General features: G+C 43.5%; 2 protein-coding genes across 6 annotated transcripts in view; one reads left to right on the forward strand and one right to left on the reverse strand.

The window, feature by feature from the left end:
• PIR (pirin) overlaps window positions 1-20,864 on the reverse strand; it is an 87,150-nt gene extending 66,286 nt beyond the window's left edge. For 4 of the 5 annotated variants that reach the window (XR_012645433.1, XM_074993399.1, XM_074993426.1 and 1 more), the window contains exons 1-3: window positions 20,582-20,864; window positions 20,107-20,245; window positions 17,153-17,245 (exon numbers count right to left, since the gene is read on the reverse strand). Coding sequence is in view for 4 of the 5 variants with exons in the window: in XM_074993399.1 (XP_074849500.1) it covers window positions 17,153-17,245; window positions 20,107-20,202 (189 nt within the window). In the remaining variant the exon portion in view is untranslated. Of the gene's footprint in view, window positions 1-17,152; window positions 17,246-20,106; window positions 20,246-20,461; window positions 20,557-20,581 lie in introns of those variants that run through there. The other variant, XM_074993406.1, reaches the window with a different exon arrangement.
• Window positions 20,865-21,418: 554 nt separating this feature from the next.
• The window catches only part of BMX (BMX non-receptor tyrosine kinase), a 66,308-nt gene continuing 63,501 nt past the window's right edge, over window positions 21,419-24,225 (forward strand). Inside the window, exon 1 of the mRNA XM_074993448.1 lies at window positions 21,419-21,433. The gene's annotated coding sequence lies outside the window, so the exon portion shown is untranslated. The remainder of the gene's footprint in view (window positions 21,434-24,225) is intronic.

Genomic DNA, 24,225 nt, shown 5'->3' on the forward strand with positions numbered 1-24,225 from the left:
GAAAAGTCACATTCCTGAAGTCCAGGACAGAGATCCTCCTCTCCCTTTGAAAGGAGATCACAGTTCTTGGGACACAACCAAGATGAGGTTACTTTATTTGGTTTCTTTTTTATTTGAGAGACTCCAACAAAGCTCTATGGCACTGGTGTCCTCAGACATAATTACCATCCTTCAAAACAGTTGTAGACTCTCATGTGGTTAAAGTTTTGGCATTGCTACGTAAGCTTTTAACTATAGGAGAAAGATTTTCTGTAACAGACTTTTGTGACAGCAACGTTTATGCTCATAAGTATTAATAACCATTAATATCCATCAAGAGTGAGCTCTTGTATAGTCCAACAACCAAAAAGAGTTAAAAAATATGACAGTAGTCGATTAAGAAAAAAAAACAACACAGAATAAATTAGGAGCCATTGCCACATATCCCAAAGCCCAACTTTTAATTCTCAAAATGCAGTTGATTGATATAAAGTGTGTTAAGATGTACTAAAAGTTTTGGACCAAGTTCATTGCTATTTCAATGCACTTACACTTGGAAGGACTGTGGTACAATCTCCATTATCACATGTTATATGATAAATTAATTATAATCACATGGAACATTGCTTAGAGCTTGTCTACCCTTGCCCCCAACTTCAAAGGGGGTATGTTAATCAGGATGATGGGAAATTACTAATTAGGCTAATTCTCACCTACAGCATGTAGCTGTGGGTACTTCGAAGTGCCTTTACTTCCCAGCATGCTGGCACTTTGAAGTCTGATGCTTTGAAGTTGCTGCAGGGGAGAATTAGCCTAATGAAGTGCTGCGTATTCACCACAGCACTTCATTAGTAGTCTCCCATCACCCTGATTAACATGCCCTCTTTCAAGTTGGGAGCAAGCGCCGACCCAGCCATAGTGATTCACCCCAACACTGCAGTGAAGCACTTAGCAAAAAGCCCCTTTCATGGAACTTACTCAAATCCCTGCCCAGAGTTCCAATATTTGGTTCAAAAGCCTCTCCTTTTGCTTTTGACTATCAGGAGTGACTTGGGTGATCCACGAATTCAGGTTTCAGAATCACTGGTTAGATACATTAAGCATGCTCAGAGACTCCAGAACAGTGAATACTGCCATCTGCCTATCCCTTTCCCTGTTCTGTCTGAACCACATGACCAGAGCAGTGGACCACTATGATGAGGGGGAGAAAGTTGCTTGAGCTTGGATTGCCCCACTGCTTCTTCTCTCTGCGCGCCAAGAAATAGAATGGGTGAAGTTATGTCAGAGACCAGCCAGAGTCCACCATGCCATGTGCTCTGAAGTTCTGAGTCCTGGAATTCTGGGGCCCTCTAAGCATGGGGCTGCAGAGCTGCCTGCTACACCTTGACAACTCATGATCTGATTGCAAATCACACAATTTGCTGTTTTTCTTGCAGCCCTCACATCCTTAAGTCATGAGAATTGTAGTTTTCATTTAAAATAAACCACATTTTGGCCCTTGTTGCAGAGAAAAAATTGACAACGACTCAGTGAATAAATTAGAAGGCAAATACGAAGTCAAAGTCAAAAATTTGTTTTCTAAGATCTCATGAACGTGAAGAAAAACTCGTGATGGGGGCAGATTCATGATTCTTAAGTGCTTGAGGATAACACTACACTTTACAATGACTAGGTCTGCCTTTCCTCAGTTTATGCAGCTGTTTTTTTCCCTAATAGCTGGATTTCTAAATCAGTGGAAAGGAAGAATATATCCAAATGGCAACATTTTAACTCTGACTTGGCATGGCTATAAAAAGCTGTGAAAAGCAGCATTTGGGATATGGCTGCAAGGAAAGACAGATTCAAACCCAATGATTTTCCCCACTCTTGTATTGAGATACAGTAAACTCTTTCATAACCCGCAAACTCAGGACTGACAGGTTGCCAGATATTCAAATATTCTGGATAATAGAGAAGTATACCTGGCAATGTGTAACATTAAAGGAAAACAAGATTAGATATTAAGAAACAAACAAAACTGTATGCAGAGTACTTTATTTACCAACCACAGTAGTATTGTATACTGTAAATCTATACTGTATTTGCTGTATTTATTTGTATTTACTTTCACTAACTGTACTTATGGAAAACATAACTAAAATTTACTTATGCTTAAATGCCGGTTATTTGAGCATTCTGGATAATGCAATGCCAGCTATGACAGAATTTATGGTAACATGGTCAGATTGCAGAACTCTACTTAGAAAAATAAAGGGGGGGAACATCCAAACCATTATTTGAAGGTCAGCTTCTTGTTAGCTTTATAATTATCCTAAAATTGTGTGTTAAATGAAATCCACGGGCTTGTCTACACTGCCACACTATACTGGTGCCAATGCAGCAGTGCCGCTGTCGCCAATCCGTTTAAGGCATGCTATACGAACGGGACACAGCTCTCCCATCAGCCTAATTGCCCCATCTCAATGAGAGGTGGAAGCTATGCCATCAGAAGAATGTCTCCTGCCCACAAAGTGCATGATGGGTGCCACTTTAAGTAAACGTAACTGGCATTGCTCATGGAAATGGCGTTTTCACACCCTTCAGCAATACAACTTTTTGACCAATATAACAATTATGACTTAAGCAGTAGTGTAGCTAGGGCTTCAGTCTACAACACATGGAATTTATTGTATTTGGCTGATTGCCATTTATTCTGTATTTAATTAGTTTCATTAAAGAGGTAGTAAGAAAGATTTTCTTAATATCTATCCCAAATCTCGCTTGCTGCAGATAAAGCCCATTATTTCTTGTCCTACCTTCAGTGGACATGAAGAAAAATTGTTCACCATCCTCTTTCAAGTAGCCTGTCACACAGGGAAGGTTTTTATCAATTCCTTCCCTCAGCCTTTTTTCCCTCAGGACAAAACACTTATCTTTACTGAATTTCATCTTGTTGAGTTCAGAACAGTTCTTCAATTTGGCAAGGTCCTTCTAAATTCTCAATCCTGTTTCCAAAATTTTTGGTGTCATCCACAGATTTCATAAGACTTTTATAATCCTTTACCCAAGTCACTGAAGAACATGCTAAATAATCTTCTCTCTCCGTGGTCACTCAATAATGAGTAGGATGTCTTCATGTCACCCTTTTATTTGTGAGTCTGTTGATTCTGGAGCCGCAGGTCTTACCACAGAAGAGGCAGGTGCTGGGAGCTATTAGAGAGGTGCGGGGCAGTTTTGGCCACTCTTTTCTTCTTCTCATCTGCACTGAAGTGGGACCTCTCAAACTGTGCCACCCCCTCACGGGTTACTGCTCTGCACTGGGGACGGTCTTGGGCAAGGTCCTCCCAAGTGTCAACACTGGAATTGCTGTGTCTTTTGGGTCACCCACTGTCTGGGTTATCCATTAGAGTCCACATAGTCATCGTTCCAAAATTTACCATTTGATTTTGACCACAGAGCTGAAATACTGAATAATATGACACCCAGAACTAACTCCTGTGGCAGTTCAGCAGATACACCCACCTGTTTGACAACTAACCATCGCTAAGTACTCTTCGAGTTGAATCTTTCAATTAGTTGCACACGTTCTTTATCATAATTTCATGTAAATCACCATTCCCTACTTTACCTATGAGAATGTTACATATGACTGTATCAAAAGCTTTACTAACATCAAGATTTAATCGATCACCTACTTCTGTAGTCTACTAATAAGACAGTAACTTTGTCATCTTCTAATGAAAAGTACTATATAAGGCCCAGTTGTTATTGGCAAATCAAAAAAATACCTCAGGAAACCTCTTAAAAAGATGTTCACACGAAAACATCCAGATCTGCTTCACTATATCAAAAGGTAATGTAACAGTCCCAATTCACAAACAGAGTACAAACCCAGCAAGTAAGACATCGGGTTTTGGAGTTTAAAAAGCAAACAGTGATGTGCAGAACTCAAAGGTTTCAGTCTGCACATTCAGCAATTGTTATTGTTTTTGTTCTGTATGTGTTTGGACAGAAGTGTCATTGTGAGTTTGAATCAAGCTGCATTCTAAATTGGCTGTACAACCCATGGAAACTGGCCCATATATTATCACTAATACATAGCGGGGATGTGGATATGAGAAATAATCATGTCTGCTTCTCTTCCCTCCCTGAGCGTGCTGCTCAACAGAAGCTCTGGGAGGGCAGGCTGGAGTTGCTGATTGAGGGCCCGAGCTTTTCCCCATGAATGCTCCCGCCCAGGGTCATCCACAGGGATGCCGGACCAGAGATGGTGTCAGACTACAGACATCTGGACCACAGAAGTTGAACATGTAATGGTAATTTTCACCATTTATAAAGGGAATACCAAGCCCAAGGGAACACTAATAAAACAGAAAACACACTCAAGGGTTTATAATTAATTTTTGATTTCCCAAATTTTACCATTTAAAGTGCTCGGAGATGAAAAGTTGGGGGTAAGGCTATCTTTGTTCCTCCCTCATCTCCCCAGGAGCAGGGAAAGCTGTGAAAGTACACCAGGACCTGGGCTACATATTCGTCTAGAACATTTGCTCCGGTGGTGCATGGGGCCGTGTAAGTGAGCTTTGTCTTCTCTGCATTGCTCCCTTAAGTATTTATTAGTCTGCTGCCATGTTGAAGAGCAACATGTTAAAAGGACACAAACTGCTTTTCCCTTGAGACTTATTTCTTTCCTTCTTCTATTTTTACATGAGGGGAATTCAGATTGAAAATAACCATGCGTGGTTATGCAAGTCTCTCTCCTACAATTCTCAGGATACCTTAATGATGGATCTATCACAAACACAGGAGCTTCAAATTCCAAAATACCTCTAGGGCAGAGTTTTTTAGCCCAAGGTATTGTTACTTTGGCGTAATGTATCAGCAGCTCTGGGCAGAGCTGAGAAAACCAATACTGGGTAAATTTGCTTAAAACCAGGCCACTTATGCTGCATCTATACTTGCATTCCTCTTTCAAAAGAGGCATGCAAATGAGGGAACTCAAAAATGCAAATGAGATACATATTTACATATCTGACACCTCATTTGCGCACACACTTCTTTCAAAAGAAGAAAAGCAGTGTAGACATGGCACTTCTGAAAATAAACCCCCGTCTTCGAAAGAACCCTTCTTCCCTTTTTTATGGGAAGGAGGGTTCTTTCAAAGATGGGGTTTACTTTTGAAAAAGCTGCATCTACACTGCTTTTCTTCTTTTGAAAGAATAATATGCAAATGAGGTGTCAGATATGTAAATATGTACCTCATTTGCATTCTCAAATTCCCTCATTTGCATGCCTCTTTCTAAAGAGGAACAAAAGTGTAGATGCAGCCTTAGAGGCCAGGCTGTGATTTCCTTCTCACTGAGGCACATTAAACCAGCCACAAAAGCACCTCTGTCAGCCTCAATGGCCAGCCAGATGCCACACAAGCAAACCCACAGACTCTCCAGCTGCTTTGAATGCCCAGACCAACAGCCCCCTTTACTCAGGTGACAGGTTACTAAAACCTATTTCACCAAATCCATACAGATTCTTCCAGGCCCCAAAGGGTCCAACCACATTACCAGGACAATATACACTTGGATCTTACCTAAAAGAGTGCACTGTCAATCCTTTAGAGTCTAAAATCTAAAGATTTTATAAGAAAGAAAGAAAGAATAGGTGAGAGAGAAAAATTGTAAAAGTGGTACATTACATGACATACATCAATTACAGCTATTGATACAGGCCAGTGAAGTTATATGCCTATTTCTTGAAAGCCTCTGAAAATGCACTCATGAGGGCTTAATTCAGAGACTAGTCTGGAGATGAAGGATGGTCACTGCCAACGCACATCTTATAGCTTGCCATGTGGATGAGAAATTCCTTTTTTCTCACATAGGCTATAGATGGCCACCTAACCAGGTGGGCCATTGTCGCAAACTGACATTGCTGACTGGCTTTGCCAGCAAGTCCCAGTCCATGTATATAGTATGTGGAATCGATGTCTGGGTATCCAATCTCTGCCCCTTTGTTTAGCCCAGGTCACCCGACCACGTGGGCTGTTGTGGCACTTTGCCATTAGTTGCATCCAAGATGACAAGTCACAAATTCCTGAGATGTGTATTTGAGATCTGAGCTTTTGTTTCTAGTCCATCATCCTGACTGGGGAGGTGATTAGACCTCCCATTGTGAATCTCAGCACTAAAACGTTTCCAGTTTAGGTATAAAGCTAATATCTATAACTTAACATACAAACATGACACAGCTCTATAAGCAGCATAAACAGACTCAGGGCATTACCAGCTTTCATTAGACAGCTCACTTGGGCCACCTGGCACAAGGCTTGGTGCCAATTATACACAGTGGTAACATACATGGCTTCCATATTCAATTTAAAAATCTAGTAAGGCTACATGAGGAGAATTCAGACTGAAAATAACCATATATAGTTATGCAAGTCTTTCTCCTACAATTCTCAGAATGCTGCAATGATGGGTCTATCACAAATATGGGTGCCTCAAATTCCAAAATACCTCTAGGATAGAGTTTTTAGCCTAAGATATAGTTACTGAGGGAACAGCTTGAAAGCTCCTGATGATGAAGATATATTGAACTGACCTCTCTCTTTCTTAGACCCAAATATAATGCCCTTCATTCACAGGGGCTTCTACCATCTGAGCACCCATACGCCAACAACTCAGCTGCCGCAACTTCTAACCCCCTCCTTATCCTGACAAGCTTTTTGTGGACATTTGGAGGAGTTCTCTTGATGACACCAAATCAGAATGCAGGGGAAAAATAAAAACGTTTCAATATATTCAGTGTGACAGTATAGTAATAGGCATATCTTGAGAAACAAAACACACATCTCTCCCAGGCATTTTATAAACCAAGGGTCCTAGTTTCTCACCACAGCAGAAATTCACTCTATTGCAAGAGACTCAAACCTTGAAATAGAGTTCTCACCTCACAATATCAAGCACTAGCATCATATGGAGTGGTTGTACTGCAACTCCTTACTCCAAATGGAACAGGCAATTACCTTTCAACAACAGTGAGCACATCCGCTAGTGAGGCAGGTGAGTAGAGGTAGGTGATAAATATTCGTGGGATGAAAAAAATCATTTCTAAGTGTTCAAAAATGTATGCCATCCCACAATGATATACAAGTCACAAAGTTTTTCAGTTTGCATCAATCCAAATGTTCTACTGTGAGTCTGACATTTGTTAAGCTTTGTCAATCATAGTTAGCATAAAGTTCAAAATAAAATGATGTTTCAAAAGAAAACACAAAATCCTTAATTTTTACAATTTATTTTTTCCCCTCAGAAGCTCTTCAAGTCAGGAGAATCATCAAAAACAACCTTGTTTTATGAACAGTTTCTGTTTTACTCAAGCAGCGTTTTTTTGACAAAAAAGCATTTTATTGAAAATTTCCCAACCAATTCTATAACAGAGTTGAATGCAAGTGGCTTCTAAATCTCACTTTTCTCTGTAATGATTCTAAGCTGATAGTAGATATAAGTAAGACGACAAGCTGAAACCCTCTTTTACAGGCATTATTTCATTAGTCAAAGTCTGCATCTGTTTCCTTGAGTTTCTCTCTCACACTTTTGCGATCCACTTACAAGCACAGTCATTTGAGAGGAGGGAGAATTACCAGTTCTGACAATCATTTCTATTGTATTTCAGGCAAGATTTTTTTAAGCTATAAATACTATTTTTCCTTTATATTGCAAGTTATAGATTCAGACCTTACAGAAGTGACATAATAGTTTACATCAAAAGAAAACATTTATCTTATTCCTATATCGATCTTACAGTGATATATTTACATTCATAATATATATCATGGTGTGATGATATCAGTACTTCCGTGCTTCCTTTTAGATGTAGCCTACTCTTTTATGTATTACTATAATTACAAAATGGGCAATGAAATAAGCAGTGCCTTACCCTGGTAATTAAACCTAATGGCCGTACCTATGCTAGCCAAAAACTTCGAAATGGCCATGCAAATGGCCATTTCGAAGTTTACTAATGAAGCGCTGAAATACATATTCAGAGCCTCATTAGCATGCGGGCGGCCGCGGCACTTCGAAATTGACGCAGCTCGCCACCGCGTGGCTCGTCCAGACAGGGCTTCTTTTCGAAAGGACCCTGCCTACTTCGAAGTCCCCTTATTCCCACCTGCTCATAGGAATAAGTGGACTTCAAAGTAGCCGGGGTCCTCAAACAGGAGCCCCATCTGGACGAGCTGCGTCAATTTCGAAGTGCCGCGGCCGCCCGCATACTAATGAGGCACTGAATATGTATTTCAGCGCTTCATTAGTAAACTTCGAAATGGCCATTTGCATGGCCATTTCGAAGTTTTTGGCTAGTGTAGACGTAGCCAATGGCTACGTCTACACTAGAAGCATCTGTTGACAGACTTCACCTACACACAAAAGAAGATGGACAGAGCAATCCACAATCTGCTCTATCGACAGAGGGCAGCCAGACTGCCTTGCCCTCTGTCGACAGAACAGGTGAGCAGAAGCTCTGCAAACAGGGCTGCCCGGTGAACTGGAAGCAGTGTCTGTTGGCAGAAGTGTCTACACTGTACTTCTGTCGACAGACACATTATTCCTCAAATTTTTGAGGGATAACACTGCATTTTTCTCAACAGAGTTCTGTCAAGACTCTGTCAGCAGAACACTTGGGGTGCACCTTCACTTGCACTCCTCTTATGAAAGAGGCACGCAAATGAGAATTTGAGAATGCAAATGAGATAAATTTGCGTATTTGACACCTCATTTGCATATTCTAATTTCAAATGCACTCCTTTCGAAAGAAGAAAGCCAGTGTAGATGCTGCTTTTTCAAAAGTAAACCCCATCTTCGAAAGAATCCTTCTTCCCATTAAATAAAGAGAAGAAGGATTCTCTTGAAGATGGGTTTACTTTCAAAAGAGCAGTGTCTACATTGGCTTTCTTGTTTCGAAAGAAGCCCTTTCAAAATTAGAATATGCAATTGAGGTGCCAAATATGCAAATGTATACATCATTTGCATATTTGATTTACCTCATTTGCATGCCTCTTTCGAAAGAGGAATGTAAGCGTAGACGCACCCTTGATGTATGTAGATGCTTCGAGTTATGTCGACAGAAGGCCCCTTCTGTCAACAAAACTCTCTAGCGTAGACACAGCCTAGAAGAATAGCTCATATATTAAGCCAAAGAAGTAAATAAATATCCAAATTATCACACAGTAGGACACTAGAACTTGGACTTGTTCCTTCATCTTTCCAAGATAAGTACGAGTGGAGTAAGAAGGCAGATACGTGTCTAACAGGCGCTGACTGGCTCAGGTCCTTGGTTTTATAAAGTTAATGAAATGCCTGTTGGGTTCAGTAGGCATTGGATCATACTGCCAAAGCATAAGTTACTATACTTTTCTTGAACAAAAACTTTTATAAGTACTTTCCACCCATCAGTAAATATTCACGAAATAAATTCTCACTTCAGCATGCTGATTTTTAGTGCTGACACACCATGCCATCTGCTGGTCCTCATGAGAAATAAAGTTTGATGGACTCCGTCCCTCAACACCATGTTAGCTTACATACTAAATCTTCCTGCTGCAAGTTCCTGATGATTATAGCCAGTCTCATGACAGCTGGAGCTCTCCTTGAAGGCCCACCTCTTTAAGTCAACTGAATATCTCTGCTTTTATATTTTTAAAAATTCTAGCACCCAAGCTTAGGAGAAAAGATTGTAAGTGGGACTTGACGGCATCCTAAATTTACAAAACACAGAAGACAAATGAAGAGATCACAAAAATTGGTTTTTAAAATATCACTCATCATAAAATATCACCCCTTTTAAAATTTTGGGCCGACTTGTGCTTTTTGAATCGTGGGGGTTGGCAATACTATTTACTCTTAGTTCCTATCTTGTGTATAATTATTATTGCTTAGGGACTATTAACTTCCCTACATTGACTTAAAAGCAATATATTTTTATGTACTCCTTTAAAAAAAAAAAAAAGACATCCCTGAATCATACAGTGATCAAAAGCAAACTGAATGTGGCCCCTGTTGAAGAGTAAACGACAGTTTTACCCTAGTGGATCAAATCATATTTTTATACACAGCCCAATAAGGATTCCATTCACCTGTATGTTAAGGACCTTTACCATCCAATGCACCATTTTAAGTCTCATTGAAACTTTGTTGGGTGTCTGCTTGGTGAGTCTTGCCCACAAGCTCAGGGTCAAACTGATCACAATGTTTGGGGCTGGAAAGCAATTTCCCCCAGGTCAGAGGCAGAGAACCGAGCAGAGTTTAGCCTTCAAGTGCAACATGGGACAAGGGTCACTTGCAAGTTTAAACTAATGTAAATGCTGAAATTTTATTGTAACCTGAAGTCATCAAAACATTATGTGAAAATTTCAGTAACTCAGACAGAGGTTGGGGTCAAGTACAGGAGTGGGCAGGTAAGGTTCTCTGGCCTGTTTTGATTTATAGGGTATAATTTGCCATTTCAAAAGGGACTCGACTCTTTCCCAACATATCCTGTTCTTCAGTGTGTCCAAGAATTCTGTTCCTTACTATAGTTTCAAACAGTTTGTCTTTTAAAAAAAAAATTGGCATTACGTTAGCAATCTACCAGTCAGTCATCTGATGCAGAATCTGATTTAAGCGATAGGTTATGTACCACACTCTGAACTTTCACATTTCAGTTCCTTCAAGACCCTGTGAAGCCTCTGTTGATCTGTTTTGTCACTTCTTCAGGTGGGTATTGCAGTTTCAAGAATGCTTGGTAGAGATCCTGTAGGTGTTTGTCTCTGTCAGAGGGGTTGGAGCAAATGCGGTCATATCTTAGTGTTTGGCTGTAGACAATGGACCATGTGGTGTGTCTGGGATGGAAGCTGGAGACATGAGAGTAGGCATAGCAGTCAGTGGGTTTACAGTACAGGGTGGTATTGATGTGGCCATCGCGTATTAGTACCGTGGTGTCCAGGAAGTGGATGTCCTGTGTAGACTGTTCCAGGCTGAGGTTGATGTTGGGGTGAAAGTTGTTGAAGTCCCAGTGGAATTCCTCCAGAGTCTCCTTCCCATGGGTCCAGATGATGAAGATGTCATCAATGTAGCATATTCAGATCAACAGAGCCAGATGTGTGCCATGAAGCCTCTTACTACAGGACAAGCCCAAGAGAGAAACCAACAGAACACCACTAGCCATCACCTACAGACCTCAGCTAAAACCTCTACAGCGCATCATCAGGGATTTACAACCCATCCTGGACAATGATCCCCCACTTTCACAGGCCTTGGGAGGCAGACCAGTCTTTGCCCACAGACAACCTGCCAACCTGAAGCAAATCCTAACCAGCAACTATACACCGCACCACAGTCACTCTTACTTGGGGACCCATCCATGCAACAAACCTCATTACCAGCTCTGCCCACATATCTACACCAGCAACACCATTACAGGACCTAACCAGATCAGCCACACCGTCGTGGGTTCATTCAGCTGCACATCTACCAATATAATTTATGCCATCATGTGCCAGCAATGCCCCTCTGCTATATATATCGGACAAACTGGATGGTCTCTACGTAAAAGAATAAATGCACACAAATCAGATATCAGAAATGGCAACATACAAAAACCCATAGGACAGCACTTCAATCTCCTGGGCCACACAGTAGCAGACTTAAAAGTAGCTATCATACAGCAAAAAAATTTCAAGACCAGACTCCAAAGAGAAATTGCTGAGCTACAATTCATCTGCAAATTCGACACCCTCAGCTCAGGATTAAACAAAGACTGCGAATGGCTGGCTAAATACAAAAGCAGCTTCCCCTCCCTTGGTGTTCACACCTCCAGACCAACTGCTGGTAGTAGGCCTCATCCTTCCTGACTGAGCTAACCTTGTTATCCCCGCCCTTGCTCTGACTTATTTATACCTGGCTCTGCAGATTTCTATGACCAGCATTTGATGAAGTGAGTCTTTGCTCACGAAAGCTCATGCTCAAAACTTTTCTGTTAGTCTATAAGGTGCCACAGGACCTTTCGTTGCTGTTACAGATCCAGACTAACACAGCTACCCCCTCTGTCTCTTTACTTGGTAAGTAATTTCAGAGAGGTAGCCCGGTTAGTCTGTATTGAAACAAAAAACAAGCAGTGCTCTAGCACCTTAAATACTGACAAGTTTAATTATTAGGTAAAGAGCTTTTGTGGGTTAGTAAATCTGAAAGAGTGGGTCTTACCACAAAAGCTCGTTATCTAATAAATAAATTTGTTGGTCTGTAAGATGCTACAGGACTGCCTGTTTTCTCTTTACTTGATTCAGCAAGTGTATTATTGTGCAAAAACATGACAAACATCTTGTCAAGAATTTTTTGTCCAACAAAAGAAAACTTTACTTGCTTTTACACACTGCAGCCAAAACCTTCCGGAACTCGATCACATCGATGTTTCTTAGTATGAGGGCACAGAGAAAAACAGACTTTAAAAAATGTACATTATGTAGTAAGCATAAACTGCCACATCCATGGTATGTTTTGGACTTCCTCTTCTGTAAATATGGCTAACAATCAGCAATGTAGGAAGGATATACAGTGTGTCCCACTAGTTCATTTTTACTAAAAATGTGTGTCAAGGAGTTTAAAAAATTCAAACTAAGTGGAATACATGGATCACTCAATCACTTTTGTACAAGCGCATTACACAATCAACTTCAGTATCATCAGAGAAGAGACTGAATCTAGGATGATTTTGGTGTGTCAAATTGTGATATATTTAAACATTAATGCGAGCTGCATTACTAACACCTTGAACTCCCCAATGAAATAAACGTGTTACTCTGAATTTGCTCCTATTTCCATGTTAATCGCTCTCGTGCTCATGAGGTACTGATGTTTTCCCTTATCCAGAGCTGTATGTTATTCCAAAAGTAGCCCAATTCACTTCATACTCTACGACACTATTCACAACTGAGGTGCTGCAACCAGGCCGAGAGATTTTCTGTGGCCTCCAGATTTTTTTTTTTTGTTTGACATTATGCACTAAATTTCTCCCCACCAACACTAGAGCCCCTTTTCTTTAAAATGAAGAAAAATACTGTAGTTCCAAAAACACTTTGTTAAAACGCCAGTGTATGGAGTTACCACCACCTTACCTATCAAATGCAAATGTAATATTGTGCGTACAGTTTGCAGGAGAAAGCTGAGACTTACTGGTAACCTCTACAATGATTTGAGGAAATGAAGAACTCTGTCCAGGGGGGATTCCAAATGCAGGACCCTACCTAGCATGGAGAAATTCTCTCTTCAAAACTAAATTACCATTCTGCACATCCATACATAGAAACTCACTGCAGCTGTGACATGCAGCTGAGACATCACAGCTCTCTGTCCCTCGGACAGGACTCCGCAGTCCCAGTTCTAGAAATCTCTCAGTAGAACACCATCAACTGTGGAACTCATTTCCTCTTACTGAGGAGTACAGCTTGCTGACCTTCAAAAGATGAGAATACGATACAGCTGTTTAACTAGCACTGAGGTTTAGAGCACTGTGATGAGATCAGTGCTAGTCAATGAACTTTACTATGACACTATCATAACAAGCATGATTTGGACAAGCCAGTAGCGATTATAGTGTTATCATGCTGTGCAAGATGTCCTGATTCTTTGGTATCAGATGATTCGTAAATACCTACAAAATACCAGTTAGCAAAGTGTAGCTATGTGCTGTAGCTATGGGCAGGCAGGGTATTGTTTCAAGTACTGTACAGCCAGCATCTCCAAGCAAGACGGACTGTTACTGTCTGCGTACAAAATCTAAAAGTCTAATCTAGAAATGGCTTAAGAAAATTTGCATTAGGTTTCTGTATGTCATAAAAAGGAGATAAAGTTAGAAAGTTGAGAAGTAATGTTAGAGTTTAACTGGAACCTAAAATTTCTGTCTTTCACATTTCGGCACATATTAATCAAGAGTATTTTATTGCAGTACCTAACTATCAGGCAGAAAACGGCATCACAAACCTCACCACTTTTCGTGTAAGTACAAAGGTGGCCTTTTTCTAATCTGCCCTCACTCATTTAAACACAGGGCAGAATGTGCACTTAAAAAACAAACACACAGAAAACAACCCTAAGAAAACGAGGCATGTAATTCTCCTTCTGGACACTGGATGAGAAAACAAATTACCTGTAACAGATGGTAATCATGTCACTTCATTCACTGCTGGAAGGTTCTCAGATACTATGCTGAGAGCAGTATAAGAACCTATAATGAATAGAAAGCTACGAATAGATAGCATGTGAGGAAACAGTACTCTAAAAGGAAAAAAGTTATAGTAAGTAAACAAAGCAGCGGAGATCTTCAAGCAATTAATATTGCTATGGTCTGGTTACAAGACACACAGTTACAAACGAGAGAAAGCTTTGGGAATTACACTCAGTTTCTCACTACAGGCTGAACCTCCCTAATCTGGCACTCTCCCATCCAGCAACATATGTAATCCGGTATGATTTTAGTTGTCTGGACAACTACGTATAATAGGTGTGGCTAAGTTTTCCACGGTCCCATAATTTTTTCTTTACAGCCATGAGTCCTGGCTCTCTGTTCTGTGCAGTCATGTACCTCTAATTTACCCTCAATGTCTTCTCAGAGCTCAGTAAGCAGTGGAAATGTTAGTAATGCTGCCAAACATACTGACCTCCCATGATACAGCAAATTCTATTGTTTGGCACCTGTCAGGTCCTAAGGGTGCCAGACCAGAGAGGTTCAATGGGTATTATGGTGTTAGGAGCAAGACAGGCTGATGAAGGAAGAGTGAGAACAGTATCCAGTTTCTGAGGAGTATGCACACACAGCAGCTGGTGCGAAGGAAATAACTGTAATGCTGGAGTTGCTCTGTTACAGTTGTGCAGGACAGCTCCTGAAGCATTGGAGCAGGTAACATATACATGGAAATAATGTAGATTATTCTCTTGGCAAAGGTAGCTGTCCTGTGATATTTTCAAGTGACAGAGAGAAGTTATATGTTGACCCAGGAGGATGATAAGTGGTCTGAAAGAAGAGCTGATCAACAGATAACTCAAGAGTGTCATCTAAAGTAAATCAGGATAACCCCATTATCCTAAGTGGATTTACACTGGTTTATACCAGCTGACAGTCTGACAATATACAATTCTTATCCAAAAGAATTGGAAGTACTTATGGTTTTGAAATGTTAATTTCATACTTTTGCCCAAGATAAGCTCTTCTGTTTACTAATTATTTTGAAAACACTGGTGTGTGTTTTACTCACTGAAATTATGGATCCATATTGGTAAATGTCCCAAACTCTGGTCCTGAGCATCCCACAGGTGACGCTTTAAGTAACTTTCAGCTGACTCCTTACGGAATAAAAAAGCAGTCATGTGGCACTTTAAAGACTAGCAAAATAATTGATTAAGTGATGAGCTTTTGTGGGGCAGATCCACTTCCTCAGATCTGGAGATAATGCTGTACCGGTACAGCACTCTCTCCAGATCAGAAAAAGTGGGTCTGTCTCATGAAAGCTCATCACCTAATAAATTATTTTGTCAGTCTTTAAAGTGCCACATAACTGCTTTTTTGTTACGATACAGACTAACGCAGCTACCTCTCTGTTACTGTACCTAACACAATGGTAGAATATTTTTCTAATAAAACCCAAACTGTTCATAACAAAGTCCTTTTCTCCTAAGCATCTTTGCTGGGATGCACCTTTCTCAACTTCCTCCACAGCTTGGAGAAGCAGGGGCCTGGGTTCCTCTGCCCCTCACCCCACACTCAGGGCTGGACAAAAACTAAGCCATAGTCCAAGAAGCCTGAGCTACTGTTTAACCGTCCCACTACAAGCCAAGACATGCAAGCAACATACATGGCAAGGCACTAGGTTCTGCTGATTCTACAGGGAAGGCAGGGAGCACCCTGACCTTGAGACACAGAAAACTTACAAGGTGGTAGTGAATGCAGATATGGATTCACCCCTAAAAGTCAAGAAGATGAGTAGAACATGAGCCTGAATCACCCATCAGTCAGAAGGAGGAGAGCTTCCCTTCCTGGCCCAATGAAGAATGAAGATAAAGTAGCTCTCTGAGAGCCAACAGCAGCAGCAGACTGCCCAGCCCAGCATCTCCTTCAACAGTTGGATCACCAGCACCAGCAGCTGACTCGTGAAAGCCACAGGAGCAATGCTTGCAGGAGGTCACTGCCAAGTTTCCAGGTGCCGAGTCCCCATATCCCAAGGAAGGGGCAACTCGGAAAGCCTCCGCTGTGCCTGTGTAACTGATTGAGATGGGGCCCTATCACAACCCAGAGACCTTTCTGGTCTTATTAAAGAGGATTAGATCAGTGGCACAGTAGCACTGTGAACAGTGAGCCACTCTCTGTGCACTCTATTTGATGGGTCCAGTGCAAGCCACATATCACAGGCTTGCAGCAGCTGCAGCCCACAATTATATCAAACTGAAAAGGGAGATTCTTGATGCCCTCCATATAACCCCGATACATTCCAGTGAGGGTTCTAAGGATAGATGTATCCCTCAAGGCCCCCCACCAGCAATGGTCACAGAGCAGATAAAAGATGCCTGTGGGTGGAGGTGCTAACCCGAGCAGCACACTGGGGTTGAGGTCACCAAATGGCGACAGCCTTGAGTGAAATGTCCATCTTAACGAACAGCTTCATGTCTGACAACAGCCCAATCTCTTAGAGCCAAACCCTGCAGACTTTGAGGCCAAAAGAGGAACAGCCCTAATAACAGGAAACCTGGAAATGGCAGAGGTGTTTAATGACTTCTTTGTTTCAGGTTTCTCCCAAGAAGTTTAGTGGTGACTGGATGCCTAACATACTGAATTGAATGCTAGTGGAGATGGGGTAGGTTTAGAAGAAAAAAATGGGGAAAGAGCAAGTTAAAAATTACTTAGAGAAGTTAAATCACATCTGGCTTAGTTCCCAACATGGCCGAGGGGGGCAGGCTGAGATTCAGGAACCTTACAACACTGCTGTGACAAACATGGATATACAGCCTTCATTTCACTGTGCCTTGTCACAACCCATGGAGTACCTGTACTCTGCACACCACCCTCAATGTAGACATAGCCTCAGATACAGCAACAGGTCCCTGAGGTATAGTGACAATAGCAAGTTCAAATTTAAAACATGTACGTCTTAAGATCACTTAAAATTACTCACTGTTTCAAAACCCCGATGGGGGTGATCAGGAAAGCCAGCTGGTTTACCTCCTTTGAATTCATCAAGCAACAAAAAAGGATCCAAGTTTTTTAACTGAAACAAATCAAATTTAGGATGATTAGACAAAGATTTTGTGTCAACTTCTACATGCTGCACACAAAACTGTAAGAAATGCTGAACCCAAAAATATCCTTTGGTTATTTAACAGACTCCCTTAGATACCAGCATTCAAAATGTACACAAGGGCAATGGAAATTCTAGAAGCTATACTTTCACTGCTCATTTTCTTTATTTCCTGTATTTATTTTTGAAATGTACTACCCAAAATAGCATCAGAGTATTCATACCCCAAAGCGTAAAAATCACTAAAGAATTTTTTACAAATTGGTCCCCACCCAATAAGAGAAAAAGTCCTCCCCCAGAGTAAAGATTCTCGCTAATGATCAACTTCGGAAAAAACTGAGCAACTAAACCAACCCATAAGCATGCCTAGGAAGTCAGCAGACTTAGATTCTGATGGATGCAGTGAATACCAAAGCCCTGAACTCTAGGTAACACCAGACCACAAGCCTCCATGTGATCTGTCAACTCAAGTGCATCAACTGATCTCAGCCAGGGCTGGATTAACTTTTTAGGGGACGTGGGGCTATTAAATTTTGTGGGAACCTTTGGTTTTGGGGTGGGGTCAACAGTAAGAGGATCAGGAGGAGGCTGTAGGTTGAGGAAGGAGATGGGGTGCAGGAGTGGGGTCAGGAGTTGGACAGGTGATGCAATCTGTGAGATAGGGCTGGGATGAGGCATTTGGAGTGGCAGAGGGGGCTACAGGCTAGAGCCAAGGGGTTTGAAGTGCAGGATGAGGGTTCAAGCAGAAAGTTGGGGTGGGGATACAGGGTGTGGGTGAGAATTGGGATGTAGGAGGCGGCTCAGGGCAAGAGGGGCATGTGGAGTCTGCGAAGGAGGGCTTACGGCAGGAGGGGGGCGTTTATCTGGGCAGCTCCAGTTTGGTGGGGGAGGACAGGTGGGTCCATGCTGCCCTGTGCCCATTTGCAGGCACCACCCCCAAGGTTCCCATTAGCCACAACTCCCGGCCAATGGGAGCTGTGAGGTGGAACCTCCAGCTGAGGGCAGCACAGGGACAGGGCTTCCCGGTGCTTGCAATGAGGCGGCTCCTGCCTGGGGTAGGTAGGAACAGCAGCACATAGTTACCTCTCCCCTGCCACCAGGAAGAGCAAGCTCAGAACACACACAGGTGCTTTAGCGGCTGCAGCCCAGGGCCCCAAGCTAAAAGGGCCTCCCCTTAACCCTGGCTGTAGCCCTTAGAGCCTCTTTCTTAATCTGGCCTTGATCTCAACTCGTGCAGCACTCCACAAAGATAAAGAGGCAGGTTCTCAACACACACCCAGGTCATGCAGAGCTTTACTGGTAACAAAGGATGTTAAAGAGCAAGTCACCTGGTAACCGAGTAACTTCCAAAATTTCTGTTGGTTACCCAACTAACTGTTGTGGGATTGGACTCTTCCCCCTCCCCAATGGGAAGGAGCCCAGTCCTCAGGGCAGGGACAGAAGCTGAGCCAACCTATGTGCAACTCAGTCTTTTAGATGGAGAGGGCAGCTGGGGAAATTACCTGAGCCTGGCACAAGTAGGGACAGAGGCTGAGCCAGCCACTCCTTATTTACTGAGGTGGGGGCAGGGCTGGGACTGCAGGTACCCGTTAGCACTGATAAGCAGATGCTTATTGGCTAGTCATGTAATTGGATGCTTCATTACATCCCTACTGGGAACAATCAAAGCTGATACCTTGAGTTGTACTCAGAAGCAAGCCTGAATCCAGTGTAAGCTATGGAGAGTAGAGCACAAGTGTACTGTGCTCCCTACAGGAAGATACCAGAAGAAAGCAGAAACTCCATTCCACATTGGCAGTTTCTCCTTATTTTTACTGCCCACCTAGTGTTTATTGTACTAATCCAGTGTCCAAACCTAACATGGCCAGCCTACCAATAGGCAAAACACCCAGCCACGTAGGGCACCATGAAACGTGGGGCATCAAATTCTTCAAATGTCATGGTGTCCTCTGTAACCACATGATGCCTATGGATTCTGGCTGCCCACACCCACCATCACCTGCCCAGCTGTACCCCACTCCGCACCACTCAGTGCCAGTCTGGCTGTCCATCCCCAGCCATCCCTACCCGTTTAACACTCAGCCCCTACTCACCAGAGGGAGGCAAGTGGCCATCACAAGCTGTAGGACAGCCGCAGGGGCAGCTGCACAGCAGACAGCTAGAGAGAAGTGGCACTTTCCCTTTTAAAGCACCGCTATCTTCTGGCTGACTGTGCCTGCTGCTCCGCTGGCTCACATCTCCCTCCTGGCCCTGGCTGCCAACTCTCCCAGACCAAACATTAAAGGGCACATCATAATGTGCCATTCAGTTGGCAACCCCTTTCCCCCATAGATTCGATCTCCCTGGGGTACAAAGGGCACTACGGACTGCCCTTGCTAAGACACAGATAACTGATAACAAGCATATGTGAAAGAGGTCACAATTTTCAAAATAATAGTGCCACGACTGTCACTCAGTTCTGTAATGCCAGCCACAGTCTCCCCAGCAAGACTCCCCCCCGGTCTCCTATTATACTGAAAAAAGTTTGAAAATCTCCAGCTTAAAATGTAACGGGGCAGATCTCAACTCTCCTGTTTCCTACAGAGGACCTCCATCCCTTCTGGTTGAGCATCACCAATATCCATGCTCCTGAATCACACGGCAACCAAAGTGTGAAGAAAGCCCTGACACAGGACTATAGGTCCTGTTATTGCCATTTTTCCTGCTGTTGTATGAGACCAATGCATTATGCATAGTTTTCCCCCCCCCCCATGTATCTACCAGCAACCAGAAAATTATCATTTAGCACCACATCACATCTCTTTGTGAGGAGTGGGAAGTACAGAGCATACCTCAGGCCTGCCAATGCTTCTCCGAACACGTGCCCCAACCCCTTCTGCCTGCTCAACACTGAGTACAGTTTTGATAACTTTCCTCACAGTTGCCATCCTTCCTTCTTAAAGAAGATGCAGTTTCCAAGATTTCAAAAATCTGCACAGGGAACAGATAAGATTTTTAAATGTTGTCAATATCTGCAGGGAAGTAAAGAATCAAAAAACACCTTCCCATGCACAAATTCAGAAACAGAGCAGCTAACAGCCAAAATATCAAATGCAAATGAAGACAGAAAATTGGCAAAATACGATGAGGTTTTAGTTTTACTTTACAGTACATTCGTAAACAGTCAATGCATCGCCTGTAACGCACCTAAAAACAACAGATGGAATTTCCATTTACTTGAGCAAGAGTTCATTTTTTCCACTAAAGGAAAGTCACAGCCAAAGTAACCTATCACCCCCCACAGTAGAGTACCTTGCTGCTTCCTACCTGTGCAGGACCGCAATGCCCGCAAACCTTGGATTGCTTCACTCCCTCTGCTTTGCAACTCACAGTACCTAACTCAGCATGAGTCAGCGTAACCATCCCTTCTAGCAAACATGATGGGTGAGTCATATACCGCGGGGCGGGGCACTGGAGCAGGACGATACCGGGGAGGTCATGTACAGTGTGCCTGTAGGGCTTTTACAATGCTAACAGTTGTGCAGCGTGAGCTCCCAGCGCGCACACAATCACACAGGCGTATGGCACTCAGCGCGAGTCACACCCAGCTGGGCACCATGCTCAATGAACACGAGCACAGGCGCACAAGACGTAATCAGAGCCCATCGCTCTCTCTCGCGCGCGCGCGCGCACGCCCCTATCCCAGCCACCGGACTCGAGGCGGCACAGTCGCACATCAGAGCCTCGCCACTCTCGCGCGGGCACACAGCCGCTCGCCTTCTCGTGCCGCTCGCGTCACTGACGGCCCCGCCCCAGGGCAACGAACAGAGCGAGAGCTCCGGCCCCTCCACCAGCTGGAGGGAGAGGCGTGCTGTGGACGCAGCTGCCTATTGGATGAGGCGGGTGGAGGGGTGGGGTCTGACTGTCCGCGCGCCCGGGGAAGGCGTGGGGCTGGGTTGCAGCTCTGAGCCGTTCGAGGATCCGGGTCCTGGCGGGGTCCATCTGGCCGGAGCTTGTCGCCCGCTCTCGGATACCACCCCCTGGGCCGGGGCCCGGTCCCTGCTTTCTCTCCACTAAAGCCAGAGGGAGGAAGCACAGAACCTGGCCCTGGAAGCCAAACAAGCTGTAGCAGCCTGCAGACCCCGTCCTGCTGGTGTCTTAAGGCCGTCTTCCGAGAAGGTGCCATCCATTTGAAAACTCAGATTGGCTGGTTATTATTGCAGTGGTCAAATACGTGTGGCAACATTGCATGAAAAGCTGCGAGTGCGAGTCACACACTTTCATGTCAAGTATTGGAGGGGTAGCCATGTTAGTCTGGATGTGTAACAGCAACGAAAGGTCCTGTGGCACCTTATAGACTAACAGAAAAGTTCTGAGCATGAGCTTTCGTGAGCACATCAGAAGCTAACCTTGTTATCCCCACCCTTGCTCTGGCTTGTTTATACCTGGCCCTGCAGATTTCCAAGACCAGCAACTGATGAAGTGAGTCTCCAGCTTCCATCCCAGACACGCCACACGATCCATTGTCTACAGCCAAGCACTAAGATATAACCGCATGTGCTCCAACCCCTCCGACGGAGACAAACACCTACAGGATCTGTACCAAGCATTCTTGAAACTGCAATACCCACCTGAGGAAGTGAAAAAACAGATCAACAGAGCCAGACGTGTGCCACGAAGCCTCTTACTACAGGACAAGCCCAAGAGAGAAACCAACAGAACACCACTAGCCATCACCTACAGTCCTCAGCTAAAACCGCTTCAGCGCATCATCAGGGATTTACAACCCATCCTGGACAATGATCCCCCACTTTCACAGGCCTTGGGAGGCAGACCAGTCTTTGCCCACAGACAACCTGCCAACCTGAAGCAAATCCTAACCAGCAACTATGCACCGCACCACAGTCACTCTAACTCAGGGTCCCATCCATGCAACAAACCTCGTTGCTAGCTCTGCCCATATATCTACACCAGCAACACCATTACAGGACCTAAGCAGATCAGCCACACCATCATGGGTTCATTCAGCTGCACATCTACCAATATAATTTATGCCATCATGTGCCAGCAATGCCGCTCTGCTATATACATCGGACAAACTGGACAGTCTCTACGTAAAAGAATAAACGCACACAAATCAGATATCAGAAATGGCAATATACAAAAACCCGTAGGAGAGCACTTCAATCTCCCAGGCCACACAGTAGCAGACTTAAAAGTAGCTATCCTACAGCAAAGAAATTTCAGGACCAGACTCCAAAGAGAAATTTCTGAGCTACAGTTCATCTGCAAATTCGATGCCCTCAGCTCTGGCTTAAACAAAGACTGCGAATGGCTGGCTAAATACAGAAGCAGCTTCCCCTCCCTTGGTGTTCACACCTCCAGATCAACTGCTGGTAGTAAGCCTCACCCTTGCTGACTGAGCTAACCTTGTTATCCCCAGCCTTGCTCTGGCTTATTTATACCTGGCTCTGCAGATTTCCAAGGCCAGCATCTGATTAAGCGAGTCTTTGCTCATGAAAGCTCATGCTCAAAACTTTTCTGTTAGTCTATAAGGTGCCACAGGACCCTTCGTTGCTGTTACACTTATGTGTGGTTCACTCTCTTAGGTAGTGTTACCGAGGCTACTTTTTCTGAGCTGGGAGCCAGCTGGTCTTTAGCTCAGGCTATAGAGGTGGTTGCATTGAGCTCCACAGGTCCCAGGTTTGAGAGGGCATGTGAGCAGCTACACAAGCCCTTACACCATGGTGTTATTAACACATGCTCCCTCCAAACCTCACAGCAGGGTTCTTATGAAATTCGGTATCCATTTTGGTCAATTTCATGGTTGTGGGATTTTTAAATTAAAAATGTCATGGGTTCAGATATTTAAATCTGCGATTTCATGGTGCTGGGGTCCTGACCTGGGGGAGGGGTTCCAAAGCTGTTGTAGGAAGGTCATGGCATTGCCACACTTTACTACTGTGCTGTTGGGAGCAGTGTTGCCTTTAGAGTTGGAGAGTGCCATTAGCATCAGCACGGTATCCTGAATGAATGCCTGTAAAGAGTTAAACCCACAGACAGTAGGTTCTCTGTTGGCAAGCGGCCAAGTGAGCCAGTGGGAAAAGGGGAGAGATTTTTGAACTGAAGTAGTTACCTGCTGAGGAGTCTTTTGTGTGGTGGGAGGAAAAAGACACACAATCAGAGATGTTTAAGCCTGAGTAGAGTTAAGGAATTCAGTAAATATCAAAGCCACCAGGAGCTCTGGAAATACAGATATGTAAGTAAGAAAGGAAATATTTAGTCGGATGTGATCAGTTGTTGTTTTTTGGGGTGGGGTGGGGTGGGAGACTTCTTAAGCTGGCTAATATACACCCTGTACACTGTCACTTTTAAACTGAATCCAGGGAAGTAATTCTCTGTGCTTTAACCTACTTTTTTTAGTTGCTCTGTAACACGTAGCAACCAAGTATGCATTATCACTCAAATTTTGTGTTAATACATCACTTTTTTTAGGGCAATGATTTGATTCCTGTGTCCTAGAGAAGGGTTTGTGTATATGCATGCCTAAGACTGAAAGGCAAGCTATCTGATTGCTGCTTGATTTCTTCCTCTTTGTTTTCAAGCTCTCTCTTAAGGGAGGGTTAAGAGCATAGAGTTACCCCACAGGGAGACATCCCAAGTGGGTTTGCCTGGGTTCTAAAGAGGGGTTTTCTCACATGGTGGTGACAGCTGCCTCTGAGGGTCAGGGAATCTGTGACCTTGGGAAGATTATAAGTAGATGCGTATAGAAGCAAGTTATTTTTAAGGTCTCCTGCAGACCCCCACCTTCTGCACTCAGAGTGTCAAAGTGGGGATCAGCCTTGAAACACAAAATTGAGGGTCATGGTATAGGGAGGAGTCATGACAGTTTTTGTAGAAAGAAGGATCACCCTTAGGACAGGTGAGTGGATGACTGTGGTCAAAGGGTGATGTGGTTACCGTACCACTAC

Source organism: Carettochelys insculpta, chromosome 1 (genome assembly GCF_033958435.1).
Source record: "Carettochelys insculpta isolate YL-2023 chromosome 1, ASM3395843v1, whole genome shotgun sequence".
Classification (NCBI taxonomy): Eukaryota; Metazoa; Chordata; order Testudines; family Carettochelyidae; genus Carettochelys; species Carettochelys insculpta.